General features: G+C 45.5%; 1 protein-coding gene across 1 annotated transcript in view; it reads right to left on the bottom strand.

The window, feature by feature from the left end:
• Positions 1-603: 603 nt before the first annotated feature.
• LOC130293612 (olfactory receptor 5G3-like) overlaps positions 604-21,441 on the bottom strand; it is a 49,957-nt gene continuing 29,119 nt past the window's right edge. Inside the window, exon 2 of the mRNA XM_056542493.1 lies at positions 604-2,255. Coding sequence (XP_056398468.1) covers positions 1,140-1,799 — 660 coding nt within the window. The 5' untranslated portion in view covers positions 1,800-2,255 and the 3' untranslated portion in view covers positions 604-1,139. The remainder of the gene's footprint in view (positions 2,256-21,441) is intronic.

Genomic DNA, 21,441 nt, shown 5'->3' on the forward strand with positions numbered 1-21,441 from the left:
AATCAGATTTTTGATCACATAAAAAGTCAGGAAAAAATGAATAAAAAGATATCAAAATTTCTAATTAAAATAATAATGGCACTAATAAAAACTTCAGATTGCAGGTGCAAAAAATTAGCCCTCATATAGCCCTGTATGTGGGAATATAAAAAAGAAACGGCTCAGAAAATGACAATTTTAAGTATACTGATTTTGTTTAAAAAAGTTTGCCTTTTTTTTTAATTAGTACAAATTGGATGTTGTTTTAATCACGTTGACCTATAAAATAAATAGAATATGTCATTTTCATGCTGTCATAAAGTGTCATAAAGTGTGCTGTGTAAAAACACCCAAAAGTTGCAGATTTTCTTTTCAATTTCCCCCCACAAATAGTATTTTTTTTGGTCTTGCCGTATTTTGTTGCATATTTTTCTACCCAGTGAAGTCAATGGGTAATAAAATCAGCTGCAGAAAATATGCAAAAATAAACCCCTTCCCTAATAACATTTTGAATCACCCCCATTTTTCAAATAAAATAAAATAAACAAACATAAGCATTAACATATGTAGTCCATGGCATAAATGTAAAAAAAATATCCAGAAGCTGACTTTTTTGTTGCTTCATATACCAGAATTTTTTTTAATAAAAAGTGATTAAAAAGTGCAGTCAAAACAAAAATGGTACCTATAAAAACTAATCCTCATACAGCCCCGTATAACGGAAAATAAAAGTGTTATGAGAAGAGGGCAATTTTAAGTATACTCATATTTTAACAAAAAATCAAGCAAAACCTATATAAATTGGAGATCATTGTAATTGTATGGAACTACAAAATAAAGATAACATAAGGGTCTTTTTACCGAAAAGTGCACAGCATTATCTAGTATATTAATCAAAATTGTATCAGCCGTAAAAATATATTTTTGATATTTGACTTGACCTCTTTGTTTCTTAGACTGTATATAAAAGGGTTTAAGAGTGGAGCAATTACCGTGTACATTAAAGAGATCACACTATTTTGTCCAACTCTATAGCTTGACTTGGGCCTAAAATACATAAAAATAGCTGAACCATAAAATATAGCAACAACTATTAAGTGAGAAGAGCAGGTTGCAAATGTTTTCTTCTTGCCCGATGCAGAACGCAATTTAAAATTTTTTTAAATGATCTCAATATAGGAAAGAGTAGTTAGTACAAATGAACCAATAATAACACAGCCGCTTATTACAAATATCACAAGTACATTGACCCAAATGTCCTGGCAGGAGATTTCCAGTACCGGTGGAACATCACAAAAGAAATGATCTATCTCATTGGATCCACAGAACGGTAAAGAAAATGTGAAAACTGTGTGTATGAGAGCATTAACTGCACCAATGACATAGGAGCCCACTATATGCTGGATACAGACTATTTCCCTCATAATCTGAGTATACATCAGAGGGTGACATATGGCGTTATACCGGTCATAAGCCATGGCTGCCAGCATATAGCATTCTGTTCCACCAAACAGCAAGACACAATACATCTGTACAGCACAGCCAGAGAAGGAGATGACTTTACATTTTGTCAATAAACTGGACAACATCTTAGGAACAGTAGAGGAAACATACATTATTTCCAAGAGAGAAAAGTTAGCAAGAAAAAAATACATTGGAGTGTGGAGGCTCGGACTGAGCTTATAGGTAATGATTATACACAGGTTCCCGCTCACTGTGATCATATATATACATAGAAAGATGGGAAAAAGGGAAAACTGATGATCAATTATTCCTGAAAACCCTAAAAGAATAAATTCTGTTGTTTGATTCATTTTCATTTTGTCGGAGATTCTGAAAATTAGGCAAAGTATGCCGCATGTCTACATGTATTGTAACATGGTATAATAGAACATAATATGACATAACATGAAACATAACATGACGTAAATGTTTCTGGTACACAGTTTACTTTTTGTTGCATCTGAGATGAATGATCTACCAACCACCTATGACTTAAGGTTTTTCCTTTTGAAGTGAAAGACGATAGAAGCAATGCTTAGCAAATTGTTGGGGAAGTTATTTTGCGCATTGGTTTTTTTGTTGGCCCCAATGTTTCTTAGAGCAATCAAATGAGCCTCGTTGGTTTGCCCATCAGTGCAACAGTAGCAGAGATCTGAGCCCAAGACCCTCAATAGTTAGCCCCATCAATATCTCTCAGAACACAGGCTCCTGTATTGTCTCTCTTCTACTGATCAGGAAGCTTCTGGAACAAGGATCCCATCACACTTGATAACCTGAAAGGACAAAGATACGTCAAGAAGAGAAGTTATGGTCAGTCCTACTGGGAGTTTTCAAAATGCTCCTCAGCCATACAGTATGCCCCTTTGTTTTGGGAAATGTTGGAACCAATGAAGAAGACTGTAGTTTCCTTCATAACAGATGGCGAATAAGCCGTTCCATAGTTATATAAAAGGTTGTGAATCATCTGGGACTCATCCCATGAGTATTGTGTTAGTTCTTTCTTGTGCTTAATTGTGTTTTGATATAAATCTTAAGAAACATTTTTAAATATTGTTGGAGTATTTAAGATGGTTTTCTGGGAATAAAAGTTTCAACAGGTACACAGAGACAGCAAACATAGTCTAATGTAAAGAAAAATAAAGAAAAAAAATCTATAAGTAAAAAATAAAGTCAGTTTTAGGCAGCAAAGCTGAAGACAGGATTACTGTTTGCCAAATAAAGAAAAGTAGAAACAACAGTTAAAAAATAAAAAAATAAAAGCACAATCAAAACACCCTAAAACCCCTTATAGATAATTTTATTAAATAAAATCCACTGTAGTCCAATCTTTTACAGGAATAAAACTAATCTTAAAATGAGCTGATCAGTGAATATAAGACCTCTGTTTCCTTTGGACATAACATGCTGAGCTTCTAATATCAAGGGGTGTTGTAACCTAACCACAGGATAGGGGATGACATTTTTAGTGTTAACAGGCTTAGCACTACCAACCCCCTTTCACTATTATTACTCAGGTACCCACCACTGTCAGGGGTATAGGCAAAAACCAGGCACCATCACTACCAAAGCCACAAAAAAACACCAAGCTGGTATTACTAGGCTAGGAAGGACCAAAAAATGTCCTTTGCACCATAGTACTACTAGAATGCTGCTGCTTGATTTGCATGTGTCTGGTTATAAATAGGAAGGGGGGCCCTCTGTTTTTTTCTTATTAAAGTAATAATAATAATAATAATAAAGCATGTGGTTCCTCACTTTTGTCTTTATTAATTCGTACAGTTTTATGCTCTTTGTATGCAATCTGTCTTATACTGTCTATGTTGCTTGTATGCCCTAGGGATGTACTCATACAAGATTTCACTAGTTTTATGCTTGTACTTGTTCCTATCCATATTTTTTCTACTTGGCTTTTAACCATTTTACCTCCTAAAAATAAAACTGCTAGGTTCTTTTATTCTTTCCTCTTTCAACTATGTAGTGAGCTCAATCAATGGTTTCCTGTGTCAACCTGTGGCAGAAGGGGGAGACACTTCTTTTTTTTTTATATTTTCATTTACAATCTTGTTTTTGAATAAATATATTTACCTAGGGGTCTAGCTTGAGGGTTAAGAGATCAAATATGCTATAAAAAAAAAAAACAGTTGTATCTTACTGAGACCATATACAAGTTTACTCTATAAACCAGGGCTTCTTAACCCCATCCCAACCCATGACATACATGTACATCATGACCGGGAAGGTTTTCCTGACCTATGACGTTCAAGTACGTTATGCAAATACTGTCCGCTACTCGCGCCATTCCGCTGTGCCCCGGTAAGATAGTGACTAATAGCCAGCCATCTTGCCTTTGGACCTAGGGGGGTTTTGTCCCCCCCCCCCCCCCCCAACGCGATCTCTACTATCAGCTAGTCAAATCTGACTAGCCGATGGCAGCGTTTTGCAATTAAAATCCTGAGCAGAGCAGTGTGTGTGTCCCGATCACAGGGATCGGGACACACACACTGCTCTGCTAAGTGTCCCCAGTGTCCTGTCCCCCTTCCGCGATGTCCCCTTCCCTTTCCCCGATGTTCCTTACTTGTCCCCAGCTCCCGCAGCTGTGCCCTCCTGCATGGTATACTTCCGGGTGAAGCGAGTGCAGGTTTTTTTTTCTTGTAGTTGTAAATGAGCTGTTTAGTTGTACAACAACTCCCCCTCATGTCCTAAACCTGATAATGCATCTTTGCTTGGCAGGGCAGACACTAGGGGGAGCTGTTGTACAGAAGTAAAAAATAAATAAATATATATATATATATATATATATATTTATTTATATAAACATATATATATATATGTACATATATTATACATATATCTATGCACATACATATTCAGAATTCAAGTGGTCCCTAAAAAATTTGATTTTGATCTTTCGTAAAAAATTAAAAAAAATGCTCATAATATTATAAGCCTTCTAATGTCATAAAAAAAGTAAAAGAATGTTTAACAAATGATGCCAGCATAAAGTAGACATGTTGTGGGTGTGAATTAATAACAAAATGTATTTGGCATGACTATTTCTCTTACAATTAGAGAGTTTCAAACATAGAGAAATTAAAATTTTTCAAATTTTTCACAATATTTTTTAAGAGTTTTTCACAAAAATCGCTTCATGTATCAACAAAAATTTACCACTAATATAAAGTACAATATATCTTGAAAAAACAATCTGTGAATCACTTTGCCAGGTAAAAGCAGTCCAAAGTTATTACCACTTAAAGAGACTGGGTCATGAAGGCCAAAACTAGCTGGGTCATGAAGGGTTCAAATCATGAGGCTGGCCTCACCAGTGAGACTAAAATTCAAAAAGAAAGTGCTACATGGTGTGGTACCTTCTAACAAAAATGGGACTCATTGTGAATCTTGCGCTTACAAAGGATGATTTTGCAATCCAAGCACAATGTTGGAAATCATGAAAATTGATGTCAGGATGTCAGCTTTTCTCAACCGTGCCAATATAGTTTCAAAACAATTCCTCCAGGTGGTGGTGAGATTAAACAGCACCTGCTTATTCCCATCACCACCTGGAGGAATTGTTTTGGGTCAATGTTATCACCAGTGAGGTGGCCTCTTGTCCCGATTCGGCTCACAGGTAGTGGATCCTCTGTGTCAGCGAGGGGTTAGCGTGGACCGTGCTGGTGGACCGGTTCTAAGAGGCTACTGGTGTTCACCAGAGCCCGCCGCAAAGCGGGATGGTCTTGCTGCGGCAGTAGCAACCAGGTCGTATCCACCAGCAACGGCTCAACCTCGCTGACTGCTGAGAAGGCGTGGGACAGAAGGACTAGGCAGAGGCAAGGTCAGACGTAGCAGAAGGTCGGGGCAGGCGGCAAGGTTCGTAGTCAAGGTGGATAGCAGGAGTTCAGGTAACACAGGCTTTGGACAACACTAAACGCTTTCACTGGCACAAGGCAACAAGATCCGGCAAGGGAGTGCAAGGGAGGAGATCAGATATAGCCAGGGAGCAGATGGAAGCCAATTAAGCTAATTGGGCCAGACACCAATCATTGGTGCACTGGCCCTTTAAGTCTCAGAGAGCTGGCGCGCGCGCGCGCCCTAGAGAGCGGAGCCGCGCGCGCCAGCACATGACAGCAGGGGACCGGGACGGGTAAGTGACCTGGGATGCGACTCGCGAGCGGGCGCGTCCCGCTGTGCGAATCGCATCCCCGACGGCCAGGTCAGCGCAGCGCTCCCGGTCAGCGGGACTGACCGGGGCGCTGCAGGGAGAGAGACGCCGTGAGCGCTCCGGGGAGGAGCGGGGACCCGGAGCGCTAGGCGTAACAGTACCCCCCCCTTAGGTCTCCCCCTTTTTTTGTCCGACAAGAGCTTTACCTGGGACGAGGACACCGGGAGTGAATGGAGGGTTTCCTCAAAGGCAGGGAGTACAGCAGGAGTGGGAATGGGGAGGGAGGGCAGAGGGTGAAGCTTGGCACGGGGCAGGGTGACACAAGGACGGGGGTCATGAGGAGGCACTGAGGCTTGCCTGACGGGACTGGGAGGGGGGGAGAGGCACTTCCTATGGCAGGCAGAGTCCCAGTTCTTGATCTCCCCGGTGGTCCAGTCAAGGGTGGGAGAATGAAGCCGGAGCCATGGCAGACCGAGGAGGACCTCAGAGGTACAGTTGGGAAGGACGAAGAACTCAGTCACTTCGTGATGGGGTCCAATACACATCAGGAGGGGTTCTGTGCGGTAACGCACGGTGAAATCCAATCTGACTCCGTTGACCGCGGAAATGTAGAGCGGCTTGACGAGACGGGTCACCGGGATGCGGAATTTATTCACCAAGGAATCCAGAATAAAATTCCCAGAAGCACCAGAGTCCAAGCAGGCCACGGCTGAGAAGGAGGAGTTGGCTGAAGGAGAAATCCGCACGGGCACCGTGAGACGTGGAGAAGCAGACTTTGAACCAAAAGACGCCACACCCACGTGAGCTGGGTGCGTGCGTGCGTTTCCCAGACGTGGAGGGCGAATAGGGCAATCCACCAAGAAATGCTCGGTACTGGCACAGTACAGACAAAGATTTTCTTCCCTACGGCGATTCCTCTCTTCCTGGGTCAGGCGAGACCGATCCACTTGCATGGCCTCCTCGGCGGGAGGCCCAGGCGTAGATTGCAGCGGATACTGTGGGAGAGGTGCCCAGAGATCTAAGTCTTTTTCCTGGCGGAGCTCTTGATGTCTCTCAGAAAAACGCATGTCAATGCGGGTGGCCAAATGGATGAGTTCTTGCAGGTTGGCAGGAATCTCTCGTGCGGTCAGCACATCCTTGATGCGACTGGATAGGCCTTTTTTAAAGGTCGCGCAGAGAGCCTCGTTATTCCATGATAATTCGGAAGCAAGAGTACGAAATTGGATGGCGTACTCGCCCACTGAAGAATTACCCTGGACCAGGTTCAACAGGGCAGTCTCGGCAGAAGAAGCTCGGGCTGGCTCCTCGAAGACACTCCGGACTTCAGCGAAGAAGGACTGGACTGTGGCTGTGGCAGGATCATTGCGGTCCCAGAGCGGTGTGGCCCAAGACAAGGCCTTTCCTGAAAGAAGGCTCACTACGAACGCCACCTTAGACCGTTCTGTAGGAAACAAGTCCGACAACATCTCCATATGCAGGGAACACTGAGACAGAAATCCACGGCAGAGTCTAGAGTCCCCATCAAATTTGTCCGGCAGGGACAAGCGGAGGCTAGGAGCGGCCACTCGCTGCGGAGGAGGTGCAGGAGCTGGCGGAGGAGATGGTTGCTGCTGTAGCAGAGGCAGAAGTTGCTGTAACATGGCGGTCAACTGCGACAGCTGCTGTCCTTGTTGGGCAATCTGCTGCGATTGCTGAGCGACCACCGAGGGAAGGTCAGCGAGACTTGGCAGCGGCACCTCAGCGGGATCCATGGCCGGATCTACTGTCACGATTCGGCTCACAGGTAGTGGATCCTCTGTGTCAGCGAGGGGTTAGCGTGGACCGTGCTGGTGGACCGGTTCTAAGAGGCTACTGGTGTTCACCAGAGCCCGCCGCAAAGCAGGATGGTCTTGCTGCGGCAGTAGCAACCAGGTCGTATCCACCAGCAACGGCTCAACCTCGCTGACTGCTGAGAAGGCGTGGGACAGAAGGACTAGGCAGAGGCAAGGTCAGACGTAGCAGAAGGTCGGGGCAGGCGGCAAGGTTCGTAGTCAAGGTGGATAGCAGGAGTTCAGGTAACACAGGCTTTGGACAACACTAAACGCTTTCACTGGCACAAGGCAACAAGATCCGGCAAGGGAGTGCAAGGGAGGAGATCAGATATAGCCAGGGAGCAGATGGAAGCCAATTAAGCGAATTGGGCCAGGCACCAATCATTGGTGCACTGGCCCTTTAAGTCTCAGAGAGCTGGCGCGCGCGCGCCCTAGAGAGCGGAGCCGCGCGCGCCAGCACATGACAGCAGGGGACCGGGACGGGTAAGTGACCTGGGATGCGACTCGCGAGCGGGCGCGTCCCGCTGTGCGAATCGCATCCCCGACGGCCAGGTCAGTGCAGCGCTCCCGGTCAGCGGGACTGACCGGGGCGCTGCAGGGAGAGAGACGCCGTGAGCGCTCCGGGGAGGAGCGGGGACCCGGAGCGCTAGGCGTAACACCTCTAGTTGTTGACTTGGCAGCACAGTCCTTTCCATGGGTGCAACATACTCCGATTTGGCATAATTATTGATTCCTTTTATACATAGAAATGGAAGTGGGGTATCAGTCCAAAAAATCTAAAAAATCTTAATAAGTTTTTTGTTTTTAATTCAAGCAAAACATCAGTTAAGAGTTATTTTAGCCATTTATTTGTATACTTCTATTTTATGGTACAGAATTCTCACACTTTACCAGGACTGATATTTTTCTGGATGCCATTGATACCCACATCATATCTCAATACTTCAAGCTGACTGCCAATTTTCTATCTCCTTGACTAGATTTTATTTAACCCTAAAAACCACCACATTCAACTTCTAGCTATCAAACAAGACTAAGACTAAATCTCAACTTTGGGGATATAAGAATCTTTTGAGGATTGATACCCCACTTGTTTCAATTTCTATTTTAGTTTTCAGACACAGATATTGCCACAATAAGTTAACCTCGATCTCCTTAGTTGAAAGTAGAGATGAGTGCAGAACTTTTCAAACTCTGCAAGGCTTAGCTTGCGCTAGCCTGGCATCTTTGGTATAATTATAGTGCAGATGCCAGGCTTGTGCGAGCTAAGCCTTACAAAATTTGAAAAGTTCTTCACTCACTCATCTCTACTTACAATTAAGGAGATCAAGGTTAACTTATTGTGGCACAAATAACTGTGCCTGAAGTGTTCTCACAGGAGCTTGAAAATGGCAGCGGGAGGTCGCAGAAACGTTGTTCCTTTTCTAACACTGGATTGATGGAATAAATCTTCAATATTTTTTCACCAATTTTTGTGTGCTGCTGTTTCCTGTGAGAATATTGAAGAGTGGATCCTCTAACCAAGGCTCCCCCACAGCGTGCACCATCTTCTTTGTTTCCTTTTTGTTGGTTATGCTGCTCTCCTGGGATTTTTTTGTCTGAATTGTGTTATGTGATATAAAGCTCACAGGCCAATCAGAAGACAGCATAGATGGGGGTTTAAAGGTGCACTACAGATCCCAGCAGTGTCACAGCAGAACAAGCCCATTACATTACAATACAAAGCAAGCTGAGAGAAGCAGTAGACTGGCCTGTATTTCACTTTTAATAGCATTAAAAGCATTTATAGTGAACTTGGAATACATATTTTAGGCTAACTTATTTGTATATTCTGGGTTTAATCAAACAGTTAGTATTTCTATTGTGGGTTTAACATAAATATGCATTAAAAGCATCTATAGTGAACGTGGAATACACATTTTAGGCCAAGTAGCCAGTTTTTTTTTTGAGTTAAAATAGACATATAGGCCCTCATTTACTAAGATGATTCTGACTCTTTTTGTTGGGTTTTGCGCTTAAATTCTGTCCCACAGAATGTGCAACAGAAAAAAACTGACAGAATCTGAATCACTCAGAGTGAGGAAAAAAAACAAAAACATAATGGGCGTTGTTTTTGGGAAAAGGGGCGTGTTCCCTACATTTCAGCCATAATCACTCGTCTTTTTCTAAAACCTCTCTGAAATTCATGTGAATTATCTGGGAAAAAATCCCGATACTTTAAAGGATGTATAAAGTTTCAGAAAGCAGAGTAAATTCTCTGGCTGTTTGCTCCTTTGCCTGTCTTGTCTTTTTCAAGCAATTCTTACTTGTAATTTAAAATTTTTTTTTAATTTTTGCTTTATTAACAAATTTTCAACACTTTTTTTCCCTATTGTTTCAGTAATGATGGTGATTCCAAAAAAGAAAAAAGAAAAAAAAATATATATACTCATTTGATACATCTATCTATGTGTGTCTCCCTCCTTCTTCAGGTCCGAGTTACAGTGTGTGGATACAGTACTTTATATATACATATTTCCATTAATACATTAACCCATTAAACATTTGAAGTTTGCCAGGTCTGAATGCCATTGGAAGCTGAGTATGATGTCAGCCTCCAGGGTCTATTGGTGGTGTATAGGAATGAATGGACTAGATCTTTAACATTGTGATTTTTTGCTCATTGAAATCTATGGGCCCATTGTGGTCTATGGATATTGTGTGGCAAACTAGGTAGAAAGCTAAACAGCAGTGTCCAGGTATTAATGAGGATGGGAGATCCTGGTGTAGGTTCAATTCTCAGGTTGATATACAGTGATGGAATTATACTTAAATTAGGATAGAAAATAGTTAAATGTATGTAAGGAGTTTCAGGCCATACATGTGCCTAGTAGTCACTAAACCTCTCGGCAATAGATAATAGGGAAGAACTAATGTCCAAACTTGGACAGAGGTGCCTTATTAAAACATAACTTTTACTAGAATTGATTAAGAATAGATGAAAATAAAGAAAAAACCAAATAATAGCGCACAGAAGTGGTGGAAAACAAAAAAGATACAGAATATACTATCTGTTATGTAGCAGTAAATACAGCCGTGTGTTCACACAGATGGTGCAAAATATGCTCCTATTTATTATCACAGTGGAGTTTTGATTTAATGGAGTACACCATACTCCACTGACTTTTCAAAAACAGTGCTCGGTAATCACAAACACGTGCTACTAAGTCCTTATTCCCAACGCGTTTCCATGCGGGCAACCGATACAGATTGCTATTCCCCGCACTTCATCAGGGGATATAGAATATAGCATAAGAATATTGGAGCAATAGCCAAGAAATAATGAGATTAGAAGGAGGGGCCCATCATCATATCAACAAGGTATATAGTCGCATATGGATACATCCATGGGCAGATTAAATCACCCTCAAGAAAAATGATCCCCAAGTAAGTCTTATCTATCCAGCCATCTGATATAGTAACCCCATGCTTCTGGGTAAAACAGACCTGTGAAGACAAAAAACAAATAGAGATTTCCCTTAGCAACACTGGGTTCACTTACCCCCTATGTCGCCCCTCAGGGAAATTAGAAATATTTACTCACGGGCTGCTGGATAGGTAGGAGAGACCCCGGGGAACCGACTACTGAAATAACAATATATCCGTGCTCAATTCATCTATACACAAAAAGCCGCAGGGTATCATCTAAATCGTAAGCATTTAGTAAAATAATCCTAGAGGGCGTACATACCGTGTCGGCGAACAAAGCAATAAGCTGTCCCTGCAGTGGCAGGGGGTCCCGGAGCGGTGTCCAGGTAGTGAGCGTGTTAGGTGAACACGCCGGCGTCTCACTAACACCGGCGCGCATCCTATTTACGTCATCGGAGGCCCGTCCCCATGACGCCGCGGCTGGGGGCGCGGCCTCCACACGGAGCCGGGTAATAAACTGGTCTTGATCCGGCCCATGATAGGTAAGACGGCGGATGCGATACCGGTTACTTGTCTACACAAGTAGACAAGTAACTGTAGACAAGTAACCGGTATCGCATCCGCCGTCTTACCTATCATGGGCCGGATCAAGACCAGTTTATTACCCGGCTCCGTGTGGAGGCCGCGCCCCCAGCCGCGGCGTCATGGGGACGGGCCTCCGATGACGTAAATAGGATGCGCGCCGGTGTTAGTGAGACGCCGGCGTGTTCACCTAACACGCTCACTACCTGGACACCGCTCCGGGACCCCCTGCCACTGCAGGGACAGCTTATTGCTTTGTTCGCCGACACGGTATGTACGCCCTCTAGGATTATTTTACTAAATGCTTACGATTTAGATGATACCCTGCGGCTTTTTGTGTATAGATGAATTGAGCACGGATATATTGTTATTTCAGTAGTCGGTTCCCCGGGGTCTCTCCTACCTATCCAGCAGCCCGTGAGTAAATATTTCTAATTTCCCTGAGGGGCGACATAGGGGGTAAGTGAACCCAGTGTTGCTAAGGGAAATCTCTATTTGTTTTTTGTCTTCACAGGTCTGTTTTACCCAGAAGCATGGGGTTACTATATCAGATGGCTGGATAGATAAGACTTACTTGGGGATCATTTTTCTTGAGGGTGATTTAATCTGCCCATGGATGTATCCATATGTGACTATATACCTTGTTGATATGATGATGGGCCCCTCCTTCTAATCTCATTATTTCTTGGCTATTGCTCCAATATTCTTATGCTATATTCTATATCCCCTGATGAAGTGCGGGGAATAGCAATCTGTATCGGTTGCCCGCATGGAAACGCGTTGGGAATAAGGACTTAGTAGCACGTGTTTGTGATTACCGAGCACTGTTTTTGAAAAGTCAGTGGAGTATGGTGTACTCCATTAAATCAAAACTCCACTGTGATAATAAATAGGAGCATATTTTGCACCATCTGTGTGAACACACGGCTGTATTTACTGCTACATAACAGATAGTATATTCTGTATCTTTTTTGTTTTCCACCACTTCTGTGCGCTATTATTTGGTTTTTTCTTTATTTTCATCTATTCTTAATCAATTCTAGTAAAAGTTATGTTTTAATAAGGCACCTCTGTCCAAGTTTGGACATTAGTTCTTCCCTTAAATTAGGATAGACATGATTTTTAAATAACAGTAACCTCCAAATCTTTTTCAATAAAAAAAAATGTCTGGCAGAGGAAGCAGTAGGTGTATGAGCACCCCTGCCATGTCCTCTGTCAGTAAGCTTGTTGGTGGCAGTAACAGCTCTGTGGTCACCACCCATTGCCTGGGCCCAGTACAGGTAGAAGCAGCAGCCCAGTGCCTTGTAGTAGTAGTAGGGTAGTAGTAGCATCAGCAAGTAAAAGTTATCACTATCTTCCAGGGCTTGTGTGGTTTTGAAGGATAACAAGTCCTTTGTGGACTGGTTGACTTTTTCACTGTCATCTCAGTAGGCGGAAGAGTCTGACAATATAACGTTGAGCCAGGTGTCAGTGAATTTCTCATCGTCTACAGTTACATGGTGTAGTGGAAATGCCAATGCTAGACGGTCTGTTCCATCATCTCTGTCTTTGCTTCCCCCTACTAGTGCTAAGTAGAAGGATATCATTAGCTATGAGGAGGAGTTATGTGAGGACAGTCAACCTTTGACATGTGTTGCAGAGTTGGTGGAGGTAGAAGCAGTGGCCAAGTAAAACACTAGTGAGACTGGTGGTGGTAGGTGTGGTGAGCGCATTTTTTTGCCCTCATACGTGCCTACCACATACCTACATCAAAGTACTGCACTTTTTTGTACCTTTTAATCTGTAACAAGACTACATGCAGTGAAAGGCCAGGGAAAAGTTATCAGTGGCTGTTGTTCTATGAAAATACGTTTTCCAAGTGTACTGTAGCACATTTTTTGCCCTCATACGTGCACATACCTACATCTATGTAGTGCACCATTTTGTACCTGTTAATCTGTCAAGGGCCTACATACTGGGAAAGGACAGCCAAAAGTAATCACTGGCTGGTGTTTTACAAAAATACAGAGTTTTTCGGCGCACTGTAGCACATTTTTCTCCCCTCATAATTACATACCGCATATGTACATCTAAGTACTGTACTGTTTTGTACCTGTTAATCTGTCAAGGGCCTACATACTGTGAAAGAATAGCCAAAAGTACTGATCGGCTGGTGTTGTACTCACATACTTTTTTAAGTGTACTGTAGAGCATATTTCTGCCCTCATCAGTGCATACCACATACCTACATCTAAGTAGTGTACTATTGTGTACATGTTAATCTTTCAAGGGCCTACATACTGTGAAAGGACAGCCAAAAGTAATCACCGGCTGGTGTTTTAGAAAAATAAAGAGTATTTAGGTGCATTGTAGCACATTTTTCTGCCCTCATAAGTGCATACGTACATCTAAGTAGTGTACTATTTTGTACCTGTTAAGAGCCTACATATGGTGAAAGTCCAAGCTAAAGTACTAACCGGCTGGTGTTTTACAAAAATACAAAGTTTTCAGGCATATTGTAGTGCATTATTCTGCCCTATTCAGTGCATACCGCATACCTACATCTAAATAGTGTACTATTTTGTTCTTTTTTTTTTATTCGTTTTAATAATAGTACATAACATAAACATACAACAACATACAACAAAGTATGGTATGGTATAACGAATGTGTAGCTGTATAGCAATCCATGCTTACTTCACCAAACATAACTGACTCACTCCGACAGTCAATCCTCCGTCCGTCAATCAATCGCTTCCCCCTTCTCCCAACTTCCCGGGTCTTCTCTCACCAAGCAAATACTTAAACCAGCTCATTACGAAAGGCCATAAAGCCTATTCATAATTTTAACTCGTAATCCATAACTTGTGACTTATACTTCACCATTCACAAGTCCCCCTTCTATATCCTTCACCTATTAGCCCAATACTTTCAATGCCTTATTCCAAAAGAGGGTTCCAGTTCAACTTTCCATCTTTTCAACTTTCTCCAAATCTGTATTGAATTTTTCCCACATCCTAATTTCCCCCTCCTGCCTATTCACCTTTCTATCTAACCATAATCTCTCCATAATACAAACTTGTTTGAGGGAGGTTATTATTCTTGATATATTAGGTAATTTCGGATCCTTCCAACATTTAGCTATTGTATTCCGAATATATGCTAATATATGAAAGACTATGGTTAGATGCTTACGTGAGGTTGATTCTAATCCTAATGATAATAAGGCTACCTCTGGTCCCCAAGTGAAATCCACATTACCCTCCAGTATAACTAACATAAGCCATCTGGCTTCCTCCCACAGCCGATGGACAGTTCCACCAAACATGGATAAATGAACCATTCCTTATCCCGCACCTCCAACATGTTGGAGGATTTATTGAGTTAATTTTTGCCAATTTGTCTGGTGTGATGTACCATCAGTACAGCAGCTTACGGGAGGACTCCAAATGCGATACACAGTGAGAAACTTTAGATGGTATCAAATAAGTCTTAATCCATGATTCCCTTGAGATGGTACAACCCAGTTCTTCCTCCCATTTCTCTTGAAAGTTCATCCTTATTTGTGATTCTCCTTTTTGTAGAGCTTTATACATTTTTGATATGACCCCTTTTATTATTTGATTATTAAAATTCATAAACTTATTTTCCACCTCCATTCCCCCCTTTCCCCATCTCAATGATGAAATACAGTGGCGCATCTGCAAATACTTAAAGAAGTCCTTGGCCGGGATGCCAAACCTCCTGGAAATATTGTCAAAGGGACATAAAACCCCAACCTCACTTATGTCCCCCAGAGTTTTTATCCCCTTTCTTATCCACGAGGACTATTTTGTACTTGTTAATCTGTCAAGGGCCTAGATACTGTGAAAGGACAGCCAACAGTACACACCTGCTGCTGTTCTAGACAAATACTGTTTTAAGTGTAGTGAAGTATATTGTACTCCCCTCATATATGCAATAAGTATGTCAGGCAGAGTATTGCCAGGACGTGCACAGAGATGTCACGATGCCGGCTGGCAGGTAGTGGATCCTCTGTGCCAGAGAGGGATTGGCGTGGACCGTGCTAGTGGATCGGTTCTAAGTCACTACTGGTTTTCACCAGAGCCCGCCGCAAAGCGGGATGGTCTTGCTGCGGCGGTAGTGACCAGGTCGTATCCACTAGCAACGGCTCAACCTCTCTGGCTGCTGAAGATAGGCGCGGTACAAGGGAGTAGACAGAAGCAAGGTCGGACGTAGCAGAAGGTCGGGGCAGGCAGCAAGGATCGTAGTCAGGGGCAACGGCAGGAGGTCTGGAACACAGGCTAGGAACACACAAGGAACGCTTTCACTGGCACTAAGGCAACAAGATCCGGCGAGGGAGTGAAGGGGAAGTGAGGTGATATAGGGAAGTGCACAGGTGTAAACACTAATTGGAACCACTGCGCCAATCAGCGGCGCAGTGGCCCTTTAAATCGCAAAGACCCGGCGCGCGCGCGCCCTAGGGAGCGGGGCTGCGCGCGCCGGGACAGAACTGACGGAGAGCGAGTTAGGTACGGGAGCCGGGGTGCGCATCGCGAGCGGGCGCTACCCGCATCGCGAATCGCATCCCGGCTGGAAGCGGAATCGCAGCGCCCCGGGTCAGTGGATCTGACCGGAGCGCTGCAGCGGGGAGAGTGTAGCGAGCGCTCCGGGGAGGAGCGGGGACCCGGAGCGCTCGGCGTAACAGTACCCCCCCCCTTGGGTCTCCCCCTCTTCTTAGAGCCTGAGAACCTGAGGAGCAGACTTTTGTCTAGGATGTTGTCCTCAGGTTCCCAGGATCTCTCTTCAGGACCACAACCCTCCCAGTCCACTAAAAAAAAAGTTTTCCCTCTGACCTTTTTAGAGGCTAAGATCTCTTTGACAGAGAAGATGTCCGAGGAGCCGGAAACAGGAGTGGGAGGAACAGATTTGGGAGAAAAACGGTTGAGGATGAGTGGTTTAAGAAGAGAGACGTGAAAGGCATTAGGGATACGAAGAGAAGGAGGAAGAAGAAGTTTGTAAGAGACAGGATTAATTTGACACAAAACTTTGAAAGGACCAAGATAGCGTGGTCCCAACTTGTAGCTAGGGACACGGAAGCGGACATATTTAGCGGAGAGCCATACCTTGTCTCCAGGGGAAAAAACGGGAGGAGCTCTTCTTTTCTTATCTGCGAACTTCTTCATGCGTGATGAAGCCTGTAAGAGAGAATTTTGGGTCTCTCTCCATATGATGGAAAGGTCACGAGAAATTTCATCCACAGCGGGTAGACCAGAGGGCAAGGGGGTAGGGAGGGGGGGAAGAGGGTGACGGCCGTACACCACGAAAAATGGGGATTTGGAGGAAGATTCAGAGACTCTGAAGTTATACGAGAATTCGGCCCATGGAAGGAGATCTGCCCAGTCATCCTGGCGGGAGGAAACAAAATGTCGCAAATAATCACCCAAGACCTGGTTAATTCTTTCTACTTGTCCATTGGACTGGGGATGATATGCAGAAGAAAAATTTAATTTAATCTTGAGTTGTTTACAGAGAGCTCTCCAGAATTTAGACACGAATTGGACACCTCTATCCGAGACGATCTGCGTAGGCAAGCCGTGAAGACGAAAAATGTGTACAAAAAATTGTTTAGCCAACTGAGGCGCTGAAGGAAGACCAGGAAGAGGGATGAAATGTGCCATTTTGGAGAATCGATCAACGACCACCCAAATAACAGTGTTGCCACGGGAAGGGGGTAAATCAGTAATAAAATCCATACCAATCAGAGACCAAGGCTGTTCGGGGACAGGCAGAGGATGAAGAAAACCAGCGGGCTTCTGGCGAGGAGTCTTATCCCGGGCACAGATAGTGCAGGCTCGGACAAAGTCCACAACATCCGTCTCCAGAGTCGGCCACCAATAGAAGCGGGAGATGAGTTGCAGAGATTTCTTGATGCCCACATGACCTGCGAGATGGGAGGAGTGACCCCATTTGAGGATTCCGAGGCGTTGGCGTGGAGAAACAAAGGTCTTTCCTGGAGGAGTTTGGCTGATGAAGGCAGGAGAAGTGGAGATCAGGCAGTCAGGTGGAATGATGTGTTGCGGAGAGAGTTCAACTTCTGAGGCATCCGAGGAACGAGAGAGAGCATCGGCCCTAATGTTCTTATCGGCAGGACGAAAGTGAATCTCAAAATTAAACCGGGCAAAGAACAGAGACCACCGGGCCTGGCGAGGATTCAGCCGTTGGGCAGACTGGAGGTAGGAGAGGTTCTTGTGGTCGGTGTAAATAATAACTGGAAATCTTGATCCCTCCAGCAGATGCCTCCATTCCTCAAGTGCTAATTTAATGGCTAGAAGCTCTCGATCCCCGATGGAGTAGTTCCTCTCCGCCGGAGAGAAGGTCCTAGAAAAAAAACCACAAGTGACGGCATGCCCGGAAGAATTTTTCTGTAGAAGAACAGCTCCAGCTCCCACTGAGGAGGCATCAACCTCCAGTAGGAAGGGTTTGGAAGGGTCAGGTCTGGAGAGCACGGGAGCCGAAGAAAAGGCAGACTTGAGTAGTTTAAAGGCGTCTTCCGCTTGAGGAGGCCAAGACTTGGGATCGGCATTTTTTTTGGTGAAAGCCACGATAGGGGCCACAAGGGTAGAAAAATGTGGAATAAATTGCCTGTAATAATTGGCGAAGCCCAAAAAGCGTTGGATAGCACGGAGTCCGGAGGGGAGTGGCCAATCTAAGACGGCAGAGAGTTTGTCTGGATCCATTTGTAGTCCCTGGCCAGAGACCAAATATCCTAGAAAAGGAAGAGATTGGCATTCAAACAGACATTTCTCAATTTTAGCATAGAGTTGATTGTCACGAAGTCTCTGAAGAACCATACGGACATGCTGGCGGTGTTCTTCTAGATTGGCCGAAAAAATTAGGATATCATCTAGATATACAACAACACAGGAGTATAACAGATCACGAAAAATTTCATTAACAAAGTCTTGGAAGACAGCAGGGGCGTTGCACAGGCCAAAGGGCATGACCAGATACTCAAAGTGTCCATCTCTGGTGTTAAATGCTGTTTTCCACTCATCCCCCTCTCTGATGCGGACGAGGTTATAGGCGCCTCTTAAGTCCAATTTAGTAAAGATGTGGGCACCTTGGAGGCGATCAAAGAGTTCAGAGATGAGGGGTAAGGGGTAGCGATTCTTAACCGTGATTTTATTAAGACCGCGGTAGTCAATGCAAGGACGTAGGGAGCCATCTTTTTTGGACACAAAGAAAAATCCGGCTCCGGCAGGAGAGGAGGATTTACGGATAAAGCCCTTTTTTAGATTCTCCTGGACGTATTCAGACATGGCAAGAGTCTCTGGGGCAGAGAGAGGATAAATTCTGCCCCGGGGTGGAGTAGTGCCCGGGAGGAGGTCGATAGGACAATCATAAGGCCTGTGAGGAGGTAGAGTCTCCGCTTGTTTTTTGCAGAAAACATCCGCGAAGTCCATATAGGCCTTAGGGAGACCGGTTACTGGAGGAACCACAGAGTCACGGCAAGGGTTACTGGGAACCGGTTTTAGACAGTCCTTGGAACAAGAGGGCCCCCAACTCTTGATCTCCCCAGTGGACCAATCCAGGGTTGGGGAATGAAGTTGAAGCCAGGGAAGTCCAAGGAGAATTTCCGAGGAGCAATTGGGGAGGACCAGAAGTTCAATCCTCTCATGATGAGATCCGATGCTCATTAGAAGGGGCTCCGTGCGGAAACGTATGGAACAGTCCAATCTTTCATTGTTTATACAATTGATGTAAAGGGGCCTGGCGAGACTGGTCACTGGGATGTTGAACCTGTTGACGAGAGAGGCCAAAATAAAATTTCCTGCAGATCCAGAGTCCAAGAAGGCCACAGAAGAGAAGGAGAAGGCAGAGGCAGACATCCGCACAGGCACAGTAAGACGTGGAGAAGCAGAGTAGACATCAAGGATTGTCTCACCTTTGTGCGGAGTCAGCGTACGTCTTTCCAGGCGGGGAGGGCGGATAGGACAATCCCTCAGGAAGTGTTCGGTACTAGCACAGTACAGGCAGAGGTTCTCCATGCGGCGTCGTGTCCTCTCTTGAGGTGTCAGGCGAGACCGGTCGACCTGCATAGCCTCTACGGCGGGAGGCACAGGAACAGATTGCAGGGGACCAGAGGAGAGAGGAGCCGAGGAGAAGAAACGCCTCGTGCGAACAGAGTCCATATCTTGGCGGAGCTCCTGACGCCTTTCGGAAAAACGCATGTCAATGCGAGTGGCTAGGTGAATAAGTTCATGAAGATTAGCAGGCATTTCTCGTGCGGCCAGAACATCTTTAATGTTGCTGGATAGGCCTTTTTTAAAGGTCGCGCAGAGGGCCTCATTGTTCCAGGATAATTCTGAAGCAAGAGTACGGAATTGTACGGCATACTCGCCAACGGAAGAATTACCCTGGACCAGGTTCAACAGGGCAGTCTCAGCAGAAGAGGCTCGGGCAGGTTCCTCAAAGACACTTCGGATTTCCGAGAAGAAGGAGTGTACGGAGGCAGTGACGGGGTCATTGCGGTCCCAGAGCGGTGTGGCCCACGACAGGGCTTTTCCAGACAGAAGGCTGACTACGAAAGCCACCTTAGACCTTTCAGTGGGAAACAGGTCCGACATCATCTCCAGATGCAGAGAACATTGGGAAAGAAAGCCACGGCAAAACTTAGAGTCCCCATCAAATTTATCCGGCAAGGATAGGCGTAGACCAGGAGCGGCCACTCGCTGCGGAGGAGGTGCAGGAGCTGGCGGAGGAGATGACTGCTGAAGCTGTGGTAGTAACTGCTGTAGCATAACGGTCAGTTGAGACAGCTGTTGGCCTTGTTGCGCTATCTGTTGTGACTGCTGGGCGATCACCGTGGTGAGGTCAGCGACAACTGGCAGAGGAACTTCAGCGGGATCCATGGCCGGATCTACTGTCACGATGCCGGCTGGCAGGTAGTGGATCCTCTGTGCCAGAGAGGGATTGGCGTGGACCGTGCTAGTGGATCGGTTCTAAGTCACTACTGGTTTTCACCAGAGCCCGCCGCAAAGCGGGATGGTCTTGCTGCGGCGGTAGTGACCAGGTCGTATCCACTAGCAACGGCTCAACCTCTCTGGCTGCTGAAGATAGGCGCGGTACAAGGGAGTAGACAGAAGCAAGGTCGGACGTAGCAGAAGGTCGGGGCAGGCAGCAAGGATCGTAGTCAGGGGCAACGGCAGGAGGTCTGGAACACAGGCTAGGAACACACAAGGAAGGCTTTCACTGGCACTAAGGCAACAAGATCCGGCGAGGGAGTGAAGGGGAAGTGAGGTGATATAGGGAAGTGCACAGGTGTAAACACTAATTGGAACCACTGCGCCAATCAGCGGCGCAGTGGCCCTTTAAATCGCAAAGACCCGGCGCGCGCGCGCCCTAGGGAGCGGGGCCGCGCGCGCCGGGACAGAACTGACGGAGAGCGAGTTAGGTACGGGAGCCGGGGTGCGCATCGCGAGCGGGCGCTACCCGCATCGCGAATCGCATCCCGGCTGGAAGCGGAATCGCAGCGCCCCGGGTCAGTGGATCTGACCGGAGCGCTGCAGCGGGGAGAGTGTAGCGAGCGCTCCGGGGAGGAGCGGGGACCCGGAGCGCTCGGCGTAACAAGAGAAGTGGTAGAGGCCTAAATTCATCAGGCGCAGGCAGAGGTTGCAGCAGAGTAGAGGTGTGTGGCAGCCGGAGTCGCAGCGAGAGGTCTGAGCTCCCGGTGTCAGCTAGCAGTTGTGTCACTACCAGCAACCCAGCAGCCGTGATTGATTGGTTCACTCGGTCATCCACTTTATCTCAAGTGACATCCGACACTCCCAGTCAACAATCGGTGGGTTCCTCACACTCAACCCTCAGTTGACATGGCCCTCATGCTGCTGCTGCCACCTTCAGGCTCTGTCATTGTGCTGCTCTATGGTCTCCTCATGCTATTGTTACCACCTCCAGGCTCTGTCAATGTGCAGCAATATGGTCTCCTCATGCTGATGCTGCCGCCTCCAGGCTCTC

This window comes from Hyla sarda, chromosome 10 (genome assembly GCF_029499605.1).
Source record: "Hyla sarda isolate aHylSar1 chromosome 10, aHylSar1.hap1, whole genome shotgun sequence".
NCBI lineage: Eukaryota > Metazoa > Chordata > Amphibia > Anura > Hylidae > Hyla > Hyla sarda.